The sequence below is a fragment of the Sinocyclocheilus anshuiensis genome, unplaced genomic scaffold (assembly GCF_001515605.1).
Source record: "Sinocyclocheilus anshuiensis isolate Anshui unplaced genomic scaffold, SAMN03320099.WGS_v1.1 scaffold1177, whole genome shotgun sequence".
Taxonomy (NCBI): domain Eukaryota; kingdom Metazoa; phylum Chordata; class Actinopteri; order Cypriniformes; family Cyprinidae; genus Sinocyclocheilus; species Sinocyclocheilus anshuiensis.
The window spans coordinates 45,288-60,424 of record NW_015554138.1 but is presented as its reverse complement, the minus strand read 5'-3'; the positions used below and the strand labels follow the sequence as shown (position 1 = coordinate 60,424).

Sequence of the window (15,137 nt, the reverse complement as noted above, 5' to 3'; positions counted from 1 at the left end):
CAAACATTATAATACTTTCTCGTTTGCCGTCAGCATTCAGCAAATACGCATTTATATCATTTAAACAAACCTTTAAATGACTAATGAACATTTAATTTCACAAACCTTGCAGACTTAGTCGAATCCAGTTGTGAAATCTTGTGAAGTGTGCATTTGTATCCTGCATGTTCGCGTGTGCTCTGTGTGACGGTCGGTCCGTGCGAATTGAATGCAGACACCGGACAGGAGGAGAGTTCAGCTTCACTGGAGACACGCGATCGAAAAACTTTAAACTCGTGATTTCAAATTGTGCTGCGCTTTATGCATTTGCCCACTGCCATTTTCATGTCATTTCCACTGTGTGCTGTATGTAAAATGAGTGTTACCTTGGCTTTATTTGAAAAAATATGATTCCCAATGCACACAATCTTCCCAGAATACTGAGCACCCTGTTGGTTACAGTGTTTACTTCCTTTTTAATTATATTTTTATTAAATATTTATTTATTTGTTATATACTTTGTCATCTAAAGTATAAGTATGTTTATTTACATTTATTTTTTAATCCATTTTCAAATGATTTCTTAAATATCAATTAAAATTATATCGGCCATCGGCCACCCTGTTTTCGAAGATATCGGCATCGGCTGTCAAAAAAACAATATCGGTCGACCACTAATTGTCTGCTAAGGGAGTGTGCTGGCGTAGTCGTGTGTTAGTGTGTTTATATGTGTGCGTGTGCGTCACCTCACCTGTGAAAAAAAACCCCAATGCAGAAAAGTAGATTATGCATTATGCAAGTAAGACTCTCCTCGGTGGTCCCAAGAAGGAATTGGCTTCAGCAAAGCTGATGTTGTGTCATTTCCCAGAAAAGCCGCTGCCACAACCTGTGAGTCACCGAGTTGCTGACAAAGGAAGAGGGTTGTCCTTATCGGTGAGCGCTGACCCGTTGGGTTTACTCATTGCAGGAACTGTGAATCTAACTTGCGGGGGCAACAAATAAAGGAGGAAAACTCCAGCTTTTGTCATTTAGATGATGTGTGTGGGTGGCTGTTTAGATAGTTGGTAAGAAAGGTCTGGCACCTGTTGACCTATTGACAATGTGGTTTTGATCATAAAGGTTATATTTTATTTTTGATAAGGTGCTTAATGTGTCAGTATCATTTCATTCTGTTGCCCACATGGTTTCGTATTAAATGCAGGTACATTACATTATTGTTTTGCAAAGAGACGTTGATGTCACAAATTCAACGGCACAATTTAGAGAAGCTCATGGGCCACAAAACAGGATCTCTTTAGCCACACTCTTAATTAAAAAATGTCTGGACCATGCAGATAAGGTGATAATTATTTCCAATACACAATACGATAATGAATCATTCATGAATTAAATGAATGAAAAATAAAATCCTAAGAACTAAGATTGTTTTTAATGCTATAAGTAAATGTATGCATCATAATATTATAATGTACAATATTAAAAAAATTCATAGTTTATGCAGGTTTTCTAGAGATCACATTTAACTACATTATGGGTCAAAATCATTTCATTATGTTGCCCACATGGTTTCCTCTCAAACTTTTGTTGATCATTTACATGTTTTCACTCAGTTGCATGCAGGTACATTACATCATTCTTTGGCAAAAAAAAACGTTGATGTCGTGTCTTCTATTTCCATGTAATGCAGAGCTGCATGCTCAACATTGGGAAGCTCTTTAGCCACACTCTTAATTTTCTTATTGTAATTCATATGGTGCCATACCAAGTCTGGACCATACAAATGAATTCATTTAGACATTATAATACAATGCATATTCATTTTGAGGTTTGCTAAAAATTCACATTGAACAGTGTAATTAAATGTTTAGGGTTTTTAAGTGTTTTATGATGGCAGCGTTCATCTAAATGTAAAAATAAGTAAAGAAGCATTAAAACAAACACAATAATATCTGCCAATACCTAGCATGTATCAATATATCATGCATTCCTATGTGTGGTATGATCTGTGGTATAATTGTACAGTATATTTTAATATGGTTATACAATATAGAAGCATTGCAAGAATATTACAAGAAGGTTCCATTTGTTAAATTTATTTAATGCATTAACTAACAGTGAGCAATACATTTGTTACAGTATTTACTGATCTTTGTTAACATAAGTTAATACAAATACAGCTGTTTATTATTAGCCAATGTTAGCTCAGGTTCATGAAATAACATTAACAGATACAACTTAATTGTAATAATTAGTAAATGCTGGAATCTGTAGAAAAATAGAAAACAGTTATTTTAAATGGAAATAATATTCACAATATTACTGTTTTTACTGTATTTTTGATCAGATATTTACACTATAAGAAGATATGTTTGTGATACTTCTGTTGACGACGTCACATGGGCCACGATATAGCTAGTATTGAGTTTCGCTGCAACAAACCATGCCATTCCTAACCCTTTTACAAATAGATGCAGTTTCACATTAGTGCTGCTTGTGTGTTCGATTACAATCAATGTGTTTTTTCTGCTCAACTCTCTGAAAGGGGAAAAGCTTTCCACAAGCCATTAGGAGCTGCAGCTGGTGAGTCGTCCTCAAAATTCATGGAAAAGCAGGAAATACCCTACAATCCGGCTCGATTGACTTGACTTGACTTTATTTGGAGGGGTGATGTAATATGTTGAAGAGAATGTACCATGAAAGCCGATTTCATTCCTGCCAAAAGTCCACCCTTGAAGATAGCGGTGAATGTCAGACAACCTGAATCTGTTACAGCAATGAAAGCGTCACTAAGCTGAACTAATTTGACAACATTTAACTAAATGTTTAGTTTCCCATTCGCTCTTTCTTTGGATTCCCACATGCTGTTGCTTTTTTTTTAAATAAAAACCTGGGATCGTCGTTGAGCCAAGCCAAGCTGCACAGGCTTCAGCAAACGGCGGTTTGACAACATCAGACCGATCTAGAGAGTTGGTGTCAGGCGTGTGGCATGAATGGCAGGTTGTGCGGTGGGTGCATGGGTAAGCGGACCGCTCTCGTGCTGCGTGGAGTGAGCGAGCAGATGGGCTGGAGAGCTGGCGGTTGGTGCCAGACGCAGCGAGGGCAGAGGGGTTTAGCGCGATGCTCGCCGCCATGTTGGAGGGCCACCTGCTTTTTGGCAGCACATCAGTCCCTCGGTGCTTAAATGTGTTTATAGCAGCCGCAAGGTCAGCGTGTTCGCGTGTGTTCCTTTTTAAATGGATTTTGAGGAGCCAAGTTGGAGATGTGACAGTATCCCTCAAATCTAAAGAGATGCCCACAATGCAATGCTCCTATTGAAATCAAGACACAGTGGATGCTTTCAGATGCTGGCACAGTGATTGATTATTTCATTATCTTAATTAATAAAGACATTTATGCATTAGATTATCAAGCAGTAGTTCTTAAAGGCAATGCAAAATCAAAACTTTTATTTGTTTTTATACACATTCTTGGTATGTTTATGATTCATTGGATTTTTTTTTAATATTTAATTGAAATGTAATAGTTTTGCATATTTTCTGAATATTAGAATCAGCTCAAATTAGAGATTTTTTAAAATGCTCATTTAAAGTTAATGTTTAAAAACACTAATAATTTAAAAATGCAATCTCAAATGAATATCCTTTTTTTCATATTGTACATTATCATGTAAAATATAAATTTAAATATATAAATTATAATACGTTTAATTGATAAAAAAATACAATTTATAATATAAATGTAAATATATAAAATTAAATATAAACATTCTTGGTTTGTTTATTATTCAATAGTATTTTTAAAAAATGTTTTATTGAAACGTGATCTTTATTTCAGCCCATAATACAGATTTTTTTTTTTAAATATTCTTTCTGTATCATATTGGATATTAATTTGTGCATGCTCATTTTCCCATTTTTACACAGCGTTCGCTTGAAGTTAATCTTTAAAAACACTAATAGAAAAGTGTTAAGTGTAATCTTTGGCAAATCTCTCTTTCATTCTGTACATTTATAATGTTGTGATGCCTATTTGTTGATTTATTAGTGTTTTATTTTTATTAATTTTGAGAAAATAGTAGGCCTATACAATTTTTATAGTGTAGAATTAATGTGCACCTCTAATATTTTATTTTGTGTGTTGGCAGTGTGTGTACACAACCACCCTATAATGATAAAAATCCACCCAGTGGTTTTTTTTTATCTACTAAAATCTTTAGCCCTTCTCAAATCGAGCCGATCTCAGAGGCCTGTCTGTGTGATGTCACAAAAACAGGCCCCACCCACGATAGTTTGATTGACAGTAGCGTTTCAGCACAGACTGGACTGGCGTCTTACCTTAGACCCGCCCTGAGTGAGCTGTCATCAGTCTGCCATTGTTTCACCTCTGGAGCAGATGTAGACTGACTCCTAAGCGATTGAGGTGTTCTGTTGTTGGATGTAATAATGAACACAGCAGTCGTCATTTACTCCCGACATCTGAGCCACTGAAGACGCAGTGGATTACGTTTGTTTTTGAAGGGAATGCGCCCCCGATCTACCTAAATGCATCTTTGTTCGCTAATCATTCGTGATCCAGCTTCACCTACAGAAGAAGTGAGTATAAGGTTTTTTTAATGAATCTTTGCAAATCACCTGTGCTAATTAGCAAGTTTCACAATGAATGCGGCTAAAGTAAACAGTCTCTCAGAGAGCAGCTCGGAAGAGAGGGGCGGGGTCAGCCTAGCTCCTTTACATTTAAAGGAAAATGCTACAAAATGGCTTGCTCTGAAAAGAGCTGTTTTTGACAGGGTAAAAAAGGTGTTTTTTACACTACCATTGAGAAATTTTAACCAAACTATGTTACAGACTTTTCATGAAGACCCTAAAGAATCATATCAACTTGTGGAAAATGGGCATCCAATGACCCCTTTAAAAAAAGTCTTATGCATATAGTATGTTTTTTTTATTTTTTATCAGCATGTATAGGATCATGAAGTGCACAAACTGTGTCACTTTTTGCATTAGTGTTGTTTTTTGTGTTCTTCCACCAAGTATTCTTCCTCAAATGGTCTAAGTCCAGTTCTAACTGGACTAAGCATACGCCTTGGCTTGAGCTCTGGAAACTTACAGCAAACCCTTTTGTGTTTCTGTCAGGAGCCCAGGACATTTTTTTGCGCTGACTGTTTCTGCAGAAACTCAGGGACCATGCAAGCTTCAGAAACAAAGAGGGAAAAATAAAGAACATTGAATGAGGCTTAGAGACAGAAAAAAAACGCTTTAAGATTTACCAGAGAGAGGAGGTGTGTCTGAGTTTAGATTCCCACTGAGCCAAACTCCAGTAGTAACTGGTAACTGCGTATCATCCTAAAAGAATGTCTGTGAAGCGATTAACTCTTTTCTTTTTTGCACTATTAAAAGAGTCTTTTATCAGAGGCTTTCTGGAATTAAACTTATAGGGCACAAGTTCACCCTGCATTCCTCTGCTATTTAGCCGTTTGCAGTCTTTTTGCTTGTTTTGGCAGCATCATCAGCATCAGTTTTTCATTATTACAATAAATACATGTGACAGTCGCAATTAAAAAACTAAAAAAATTAAGAAAATGTGTTCACAGAAAGACAGCTGTTTTCTGAAGTAAATGAGAGTTGTTCTATCTTAAGGCAGAACTTGCCATCATGAGGCTAGGATTTTTCTAAGTGTTTTTTCACTTTTTATCACTAGCCAGGCAAAATAAGTAATAGAAACCTAGAAAAGCAGTAACAACTCTGCACCAAGCAGCATGTTTTCCTCTCACTGATGAATTTGGATAAATGAACATAATTAGGAAGGATATTTAATGATCTTCAATTATGTACCATTATAAAATAGTAGTAAGAAAGGGCAATATTTAGCTATGCTTCACTAAAACATAAGTAAATGGCACTTCAGTGAATGTTTTTTTGAGTAGTGAGGCAAAATTAATCATTGAATCAATGAGTTTTGAATCGATTAATAGACAGTTTTAACTGATTCATGGAAATTGATCAAACTGTTAATGTTTTATACTATTAAACTTTAAATCAGAGATGCTATTAAAACATTTCTGTTTTTTCTTTAAAATTTTTATTTGAACAGATACATTTTTTTTTTGTATTGACCGACATTGCCAAATAAAAAGGAAATGCTTGTGTTAGCATGTAACGATGACTAAATCATCATTTACGACCACTTGATGTTTTTAAACGTATATTATATGACACACTTGACAAAAGCTTGTCATGTCAACTTTTAACTTCAGCTGCTTTTGAAATCACATCCCATCAGCCGCAGAAAGTGCTGTTTACTCAAGACTCATCGTTTCCAGCTAGGTAATTTGACATAATCACTACAAGAGCCATCAAGAGAGAAACAGCCTCTCCGCCGCACCGCAAAGAGCATTTGACAAAAAGAGCAAAATATAGCGATATTTGGCTTTTTTTTTTTTACAGTCAGGCACAGATTGCTCCAATTTGTATAGCTATTTTCCGTGCAAATGTTCGTAACCTTTTCGCTGGCACTTTGTACTTTGACCCTCTTGAGTTCAGGGCTTTTTCTCGCTTTGCTGATGACCGTAATTGCTCTTCTTTCTGCCGTGTCTCTGGGCGACTCGTCGATATTGTTGCGTAAAGCTGACAATTATAAATGGACAAAAAATAGACCTCGTTGTCTTGCCTTTCATGTGTCAGAATATGAAAAACTGCTCTCAGATCAGCCTGTGGTTGCTGGTGACAGATTCGCTGTCTGGTATTAAAAGCTCTCCGACTCGTCTTTGAAGAGCTCCGTGGTCGCTACCTTTAGCGTTCACTCCACTTTTATCCCGCTCAGTGTGGCTTAACAATGTCTCAAGGGCAAGAGGGCACTTTGTGTCTTCAAAGACAACACCACAAGTGCCTCTCTCATCTGAAGAATGATATGAAATTAGACTGGGAGATGATGGCTGTGTTTGCTGTTGGCAGGCGGACACACTGTCTATGGCCAGTTATGATTTATTTACAGTGGACCGTTAGGAATAGAACTGCATTGTGTGACATAATGCGACAAATGTCTTATTTAAAGGGGTCATATCACAAATAATCAAAAAATGTTTTGAATTATTTTTCAGGAAAAAAATGTCATTGTGCTGTGAAATTGTCCCAAGATTATTATTTTTTTTGTAATTTTTTATAATTGAGGCAAGTGATCAGATATGCTTGGGTCAATGACTTATAAGAGTGATAAGAATGTCCACTGTTAAAAATTTGGTTTAAAACCACAAAGTAAAAGGAAAGACATATTTTCCTTATACATATGTGTTCACATATTTTTTTTTTTTCAAAATACATTTTAAATAATTTTACCTTAAATTATAATAAATAATAATAAAAATATATGTATGTACAGCATATGTGTGTGTGTGTATGTGTGTGTGTGTATATATATATATATATGTACACACACACACACACATGCACACAAACACACACATAAAATTATAATATTTGTAATATTTGCAGAGGTCCTATCCATCATATCACATATTTTTCTGTGTATATTGGAAAAATATATTTTAAATAGAAATTATTATAGTTGTAATTTGAAAATAATAATAGCTATAATAATTTAAGATAATAAGAATAAGAATAGAAGAAATATTACTATATTATGCAAAACGATACTACTTTAAAAACTTTTTTGAGGCATATATTTTTTTGAGGCTTTATATTTTTCAGTACTAGTCTTGTTCGCTAAATTAAAAAAATATATAAATATACTTACACTTACTTATACAGAATTACAAGTTCTAAAATATGTGTATTAAAGACTCCTTCCAGTTTTTATATAAAACCAGAGCTTTGAATAATTTGTTTTTCCACAAAATGACATTGTTTCCTTAAAATCCTTAAGATGGCATCTACTTCCAACTAAAATAAAATATATATTTTACAGTGTCCTTGTTAAGCCTGCATGTACTTATGCACGTCAACTAAATGTCACCTTTACAATGATTAAGGGTTTGCCTTACACCATTTCTTTTCATGGCATCCCCAGCTACTACCCCATAACACCCCCCCCCCCCCCCCCCCAAAAAAACAAACAAACAAAAAATTAATTAATTTTATTACAGAAATGAAAAAAACATGCTCATAATAGAAGAGAACTGTATTCTTAAGGTATTTTTATATAGCACAAAAAACAAGCATCATCATTGTCATTGAACTTGAGTCATTTTCTGTAAATTTTGCAATTGGGTGGAGACACACTGAACCATGAATGTTATGTAAATCCTCTGTGATGTTGCAGCATTGGCAGAGGCATGTAAGGGGTTTTTGGGTCTCTATTATTACCATTTTTGTCTGTTTGTTAGTATTTCAAGTTAATGATGTCTCTAATTTACTAATTCACTCTGTTTATGTTGTGTTTGCAGAGTGGAGATTTTCCCTGATGAAAGGAGTCGAGCGTTCAGCTTGAGTTCACTAGGGTCACTTCCGGATGATGACAGTAAACATGGGTAAGCTGTCCTCTCTCTCTCTCTCCTGGTCTCACACACAGGCCTCTTCCCCCTCATAGCGTACACACTTCCTGTAAACAGTTCCTCAGAACACAGCGAAAAAAAAGAGACACAGCTACAGAAACATGTTTAAACATATTCCTAACTTAGCCCGTCTTGGGATCATTTGTTTTTAAAGCTCTGTTGTGTTAAAATGCCTCAGCAGTTCTCACAGACGTTAAACATCAATACATAAACATCAAAAGAATATTTCTACATAAATTGCCTGTTTCTCTTTTTAAAAGTTTGTGCATTGCACCGGGGGACATGGTAAAAATTCAACATCTGCTCTAACCATCGTAGTGAAATTATTGAAAAATTCCCCTGTGTGTTCATTTCATTGTAACATTATGGTAAAGAAAGCTAAGTAAAATGATTTACACCTTTAAAAATGTAGATTTTAACAGTTTGTCTGATATGTAATGGGTACATTAAACCGCACTGCACAGTCAAAGTTACCCATGGTAGAAACTGACAGGTTAATACTGACCTCGCAGTGCTGAAACTTACATCATGAAAGGTGATTGTGTCGCTTAGTTCCACATAATTGACTTTGCAACATGCCAGAGCGCTTTTAATGTACGCCACATTTTGAGAACAAAGAGAAGCTCAACTAAATCCTGAGGAAATGTTGCATTGTTATTGTTGTTGTATGATAACACTGGCTAATATGGTGTCAATTATTATTGAGGATTACATTCAGATGAAGTTTATCAGTGAGTGTGGGTTTGTTTTCAATGGCACAGTTCACAACAACTGATTGCGTGCTTGTCATTGAAAAATAATGGTCAGATCACATTTTATAACAACTTGAACAACCTATAAACACATCTTTGTGATAAAAATTTCATACAAACTGTTTGCCAGATTGTCACTGTGTGATTCATTGAAACGTACTCCTGTCATTTGAATACTCTTGACGTTGTGGCTGTTTTGACAGATGGTGGTCTCCAAAATGGACCCGGACAGCACAAGAACTCACAAGGTTTGTCATTTTTTAGACTCGTTTTATATGCATTAATATGTACTACTGAAACTGAGGATTCCAAAGAGGTGTCAGTGTCAATGTGAAGTGTGCGGTGACCTTGTCTTCAAAGGCCACGATAATGAGATGGTGGCACAGTTACCACAGCAAAAAGCAAACACAAAACACACCTCTGAAACTGTTACATCATCTGCATTATTTTCTCGTTGAACATTAACTCTGTTTCAATAGGGCACAACTGTTTGGTCATATTTCACCTCAAAATGAAAAAGAAATTATATTTGCATAAAGAAAATGAAGCCTGCTTTAGGATGTTTTGCATTGTGGCATCATTTTCATGCCAGCTAAGCACATTTCACCATCAATTCATGTTACTGTAATGTAAAATACAATCTCATTATTACCATAATGCAGAAAAAAAATAATGATATATTACTTAAATTTTAAAGTATTTAAATATGACTAGTATTTGTTGTGCTGTCTTTTAGTTGTATGGGTGATTTTCGTTACAGAAATGAGAATTATAATTGAAAGATAATGAGAATTACAGACAAACATAAACTGAATCATCTCAACATATTTTGGTAAGAATGGGGCAGATTTTGGATAGTTAGTTTTCAAATCTGTCATCTTTTACTCATCCTCAAGTTGTTCCAAACCTGTATTAGTTTTCTTTTTGTTTGGAACAAAGGTGATATTTTGAAGAATGTTGGTAAACAAACAATTTCTGGTAGCCACTGACTTCCATAGAAAGGAATAAAATACTATGGAAGTCAGTGGCTAACAGTTTAGTTACCAACAGCATTCTTCAAAATATCTTCTTTTGTGTTCAACAGAAGCAAGAAAATCATAAAGGTTTGAAGCAACTTGAGAGTAAGTAAATGATTACAAAATGTTCATTTTTGGGTGAACTGTTCCTTTAAATGTCATTAAAATAATAACACAATCACATAAATATTACAGTAAAATCTAAGTTTTTCTTTATGCAAATAATTTCTTTTGTTTGTTTGTTTGCTTATCATGTGGATTTTGGGGTGAAATATGATCCAGAGTTAAGATTTCACATGGTTATCTGAGTTTTTGTTTCAGTGCATTTGTACAAAACAGGCAGGGACACATGGGGTATTTTGGTAGTAGAGACGGTGGAGCGGGTGTTGCTCTAATCTTGTTGAATGCTTTAGTGGTGATGTGTGGTGCAGCGCTGGGGAAATCCCCTCTGTGTCTTCATTGACTTCAGCTCTGATCACATCAGAGGCTTCTTCCAGCTCACCCTGGCAGCAGAACATCAGTACAAACACACAATCACGCAACAACCCTGAGAAACCTTTTCCACATGTGGAGCTCTTGATTCATGATGTCAAAGACAGATGAAGTAACATTACATTAAAGCCTGTCAGTATTAATACAAACAAAAGATTGTGAGTTTATATTTACAGTTGGATGTGTAGTTCTTCATGGTGGTGTTCATGGGAAGTTTTGGTAGAGAGACCTTGGCTAGTTTTAGTGTCCGTGTACAAAGTATAATATGTGTATACATCAGTGTTTGTGGGAGGCTGGCTTTGGATTGAGTGATGCCATTGATTTGCACTTCTGGGTTGTGTTGTATATGGTTGTTTTGTTTAGATAGATGTGTTTTTCTCTCGCAGCTGGCCTCACATCACTTTTCTCTAGCTCACTTCCTTTAAACTTTGTTCGTACTTTTGTTCCTTTTCATCTTCTTGACATGATCGTCTGTAATCATGCCAAGTCAGTGTTCTCTGAGAAATATAATGGAAACATTGTCACTCAACCAGTCTCAAGGATTTCTGCCAGACTGCCATGGTGTTATCGCAGTGAATCATCTTATCTTCACATCAGTATGAAGTAATAGAGGGACGACGATCCTCTTTCAATTGCGTCATTCCCGCCGGAGCACCACTTTACACTGTTTACAGATGATACAAAAGCTCAAACCGCAAACACATAAGCGCGAGCAGAGTTTTTGTGCTTCTGATATATTCTATTACATTTTATTTGACTAGATTCTATTCAGTTTAATCAAGATTCTGTTTGATTCCGTTAAAGTCTGTTCTAGTACATTCTATTCAAGATTCTATTCAGTTTAGTAAAGACTGTTCTGTTTTACTAGATTCTATGAAATTTAATTAATATTCTATTCAGTTTAGTAAAGATTCGGTTCAATTAACTTACATTCTAGTCAGTTACATTCTATTCATGACAATTCTATTTGAAGATTCTATTCAGTTCAGTAAAGATTCTGTTTGATAAATTCACATTATGTTCAGTTACATTCTATTCCAGACGATTTGATTTGATAAGATTCTATTCATTCTACTCTGTTCTGTTTTATTTGATTAGATTCTCTGCAATTTAATTAAGATTCTATTTATTTTGGTTATGTTCTAATCAGATTATATTTGATTATTTTCTATTCTATTAGATTAATTTAATTAAGATTCTATTTGCGGCGTTTCCACAAATGGAAAAGCAGTTATTATGAGCTGTATTTGTCCAGTCAGTGTTATTAACCTCAAAAGTACAGTATAAAATCTCAAAACCTGACTAATGCACATATATGAACATTGTGAAATATGAAACATGATAATCAAGGATTATGTTTTTCAGGGTAAAGAATGACTTTGGGTTAACAATTTCAGTTATAAAAAGCTATAAAAAGTATAGCAAGTATAAAATTCTATTCTAGTCTAGTCTAGTCTTGTGTTTTCTGTTCGATTTGATTACGATTCTGTATGTGGGATTTCCACACATTGGTAAGCAGTTATTAGGTTATGATCTGAATTTGTCAGTGTTATTAACCTCATAAATATGCTAATGAAAATGTTAACTCAGGGTTTAAAAAAGTACAGTATGAAATCTTGAACCCTGACTACCCAGGATTAATAATTAACCCAGCATAATGCATGATCAGTGTGACATGTAATCCAGGATTTTGTTATCTAGGGTTAAGAATCACCACAATTTCATTTGATTTTAATTTACATTACATACATTCTATTCTATTCTATGCAATCCTTTTGCATGTACAACATGAAACTGGCACACTCAATACTGCATTTGTGTAGTTTCTCATGTCTTCTGCAGGGCAGATGGCAGACTCACCAGATCTGAAGCTTGCAGCAGATGGAGGTGTTCTGCATTCTTGTTGTATTTCTTCCATTAAATTATAAGATAAAATCCTAGCTCAGTGATTAATAAACCATAACATAATGGCACATATTATTATCTTACCTCAACACCACTATGCTCATGCTTTCTGTTTTAAGTTACTTGCATCATACTCTAAAAATAGCCTGCATGCAAAAGAGTGACCACACTCTTAGAAGAGTTGATAGTTTGTTTTCTTTTGTACCTGCAGGTGTTGTTGAGCAAAGCCAGAGCGGCTAGCTTATCACTCTTCCGTGTACTGAATGAAGTGAGCATGCCGTTGTGTATTGCGTCACTGAGGGTTTGACATTTATGCATGATTTGGTGTTTCTGACCACTGCAGATATCGACTGAAGACACTTCTGTAGGTGCTCAGTGGGCAGAAAAGTTGAAGGCAGCACTCTCTCATGACTAACGGGTCGGTAGAGGTGCTACAGTGGCTCTTTGGGTTAAATTGTGGGATTATTATGGGGCAAATTCACTAAGAATGAAATAAGCCTCCTGAATGTGCCATGGGTTGTGTTCCTTTAGTAATTAGGCAAATAAAAAAAATATCATGCAACTCATCACTTTTTCATCTAAATTCTTTGAAACATTTGTTATAAATTAACTTAATACGTTCATTTATATTTCTATATTTTATTTATACTTGTCTATTACATTTTATTTTATCTTTTATATTTTTATAACCTTTGGTCAAGATATAGAATAACTTTCAAAACCGCATTTATGTTAACTAATGTAGTTAACTAATGTTAACAAATAGAACCTTATTGTAAAGTGTTACCTTAAATTGTTTTGTGGGTAAAACATTGTAATGTTGCATGCAAAAGTGGCACAATTGTTTAATGAATTCCCCCATCAGTGTTTCAAGATCAATAGCTTCTGAAAAGTATTTTTCTGACGTTGTTTTGCAGAAGCTGAAGCACTTTAGTGTGGCAATATTAAAATAGAAATGGGGTCAGATGGAGAAAGAAAGTGTGTGTGTGTTGTGAACCCTTTCTGAACCCTGTCTAATGGTGGATGCCACTGTGGAAGAACAGCTGCGGAGTGAGACTTGCACTGGTGTCAGAATCAAAGATCGCCCCCAGACTCCATCTGCCTCAGCCTCGCCCAGCACTCCTCTGCCCCACAATGCTCTCTGCCTCCCCTGGGATGCAATAAAACCCCTCAAATACACCACTGTTATTTGCTGCACATGACCCACCCTTACTGCTTGAAATCTGGGTCCAGCACCAGCCAGTAATAATGCTGTTAGCTTGTTTAATGGAATAGTTTGGCCAGAAATAAAAATGTTCAGAATGTTCAGAGTGCTGTTCTTTCTGCACTAAAAATAAATGGCTCCAAAAATGATAAAAAAGACCATTAAAATATCATAGAAGTGGTCCAAAGAACTCATGTGCTGTTTTTTCTTTGTTTGTCACTCAAAACATTCATATTACACTGAACAAAATTATACACACAATGCAACACTTTTGTTTTTGCCCCCATTTGTCATGAGCTGAACTCAAAGATCTAAGACTTTTTCTACGTACACAAAAGGCCTATTTCTCTCAAATATTGTTCACAAATCTGTCTAAATCTGTGTTAGTGAGCACTTCTCCTTTGCCGAGATAATCCATCCACCTCACAGGTGTGGCATATCAAGATGCTGATTAGACAGCATGATTATTGCACAGGTGTGCCTTAGGCTGGCCACAATAAGGCCAAAAAACGTTTTTTTTTTGTCGTTTTTGCAGCTTGATTTCCTCATCAAAAGCAGTCTGAACATTCTGCAAATTATCTTCTTTTGTGTTAATTGACATGAAAGCAAAATGCACCTTATTAGCTTTCTTAATGCTTAATTTCTTAAAATTAATAATTTGACAGTCTTTATGAAAATAATTAATCCTTCTCTGAAACAACATTCTTTTTCTGCTGACATCACGTAGTCTATGCGGGCTATTGGAGGATGTTAACCAATAGTCAAATAGCTGCTGTATAGTCATTAGAGCCCGACCGATATATCGTTTAGATGATATTATCGGCCGATATGAGCCTGTTGCCGATATATCGGTATCGGCATATATGCGAATATGCTTGAAATTGTGTAATTACTTAGTTTGTCCAGCAGAGCGCGCTCCATTTTTTGCTACTGGCGACCTGGATGAAACGCTTTAAAGCTTAAGTCTTTGGTCGATAGCCCCCGGGGTTCGGGAGTTACGGGCGGTTAAATTCGCGATCCGGCGCCGACCAATCTAGCAATCCCGGGGGGTTACCGATGCGCGGAGGGTGGCGTTCGAGAAGGCTCCTCGAGCTGAAGGGATCCCCCGAATTTGGTGGAGATCCGCCGGCGCGTTCGCGAGATAGTGACACCAGCCAACACTTTCACTTCAGAAAGGAGGTCTCTTGTTCAGGCAGCAGCATTCAAGCGTTGTTTTATTCGACCGTAAGTGCCCTGCGAAGTGGACTTCACATGAAATTCCGCCATGATTCCAGTTCCAAGGG

General features: G+C 35.8%; 1 protein-coding gene across 1 annotated transcript in view; it reads left to right on the top strand.

Moving 5' to 3' along the window:
- Positions 1 to 15,137, top strand: part of LOC107670426 (mitogen-activated protein kinase kinase kinase 3-like) — a 68,905-nt gene that overhangs the window by 13,670 nt on the left and 40,098 nt on the right. The window contains exons 2-3 of the mRNA XM_016463029.1: positions 8,378 to 8,461; positions 9,441 to 9,485. Of these exons, the coding sequence (XP_016318515.1) occupies positions 8,443 to 8,461; positions 9,441 to 9,485 (64 nt within the window). The 5' untranslated portion in view covers positions 8,378 to 8,442. The remainder of the gene's footprint in view (positions 1 to 8,377; positions 8,462 to 9,440; positions 9,486 to 15,137) is intronic.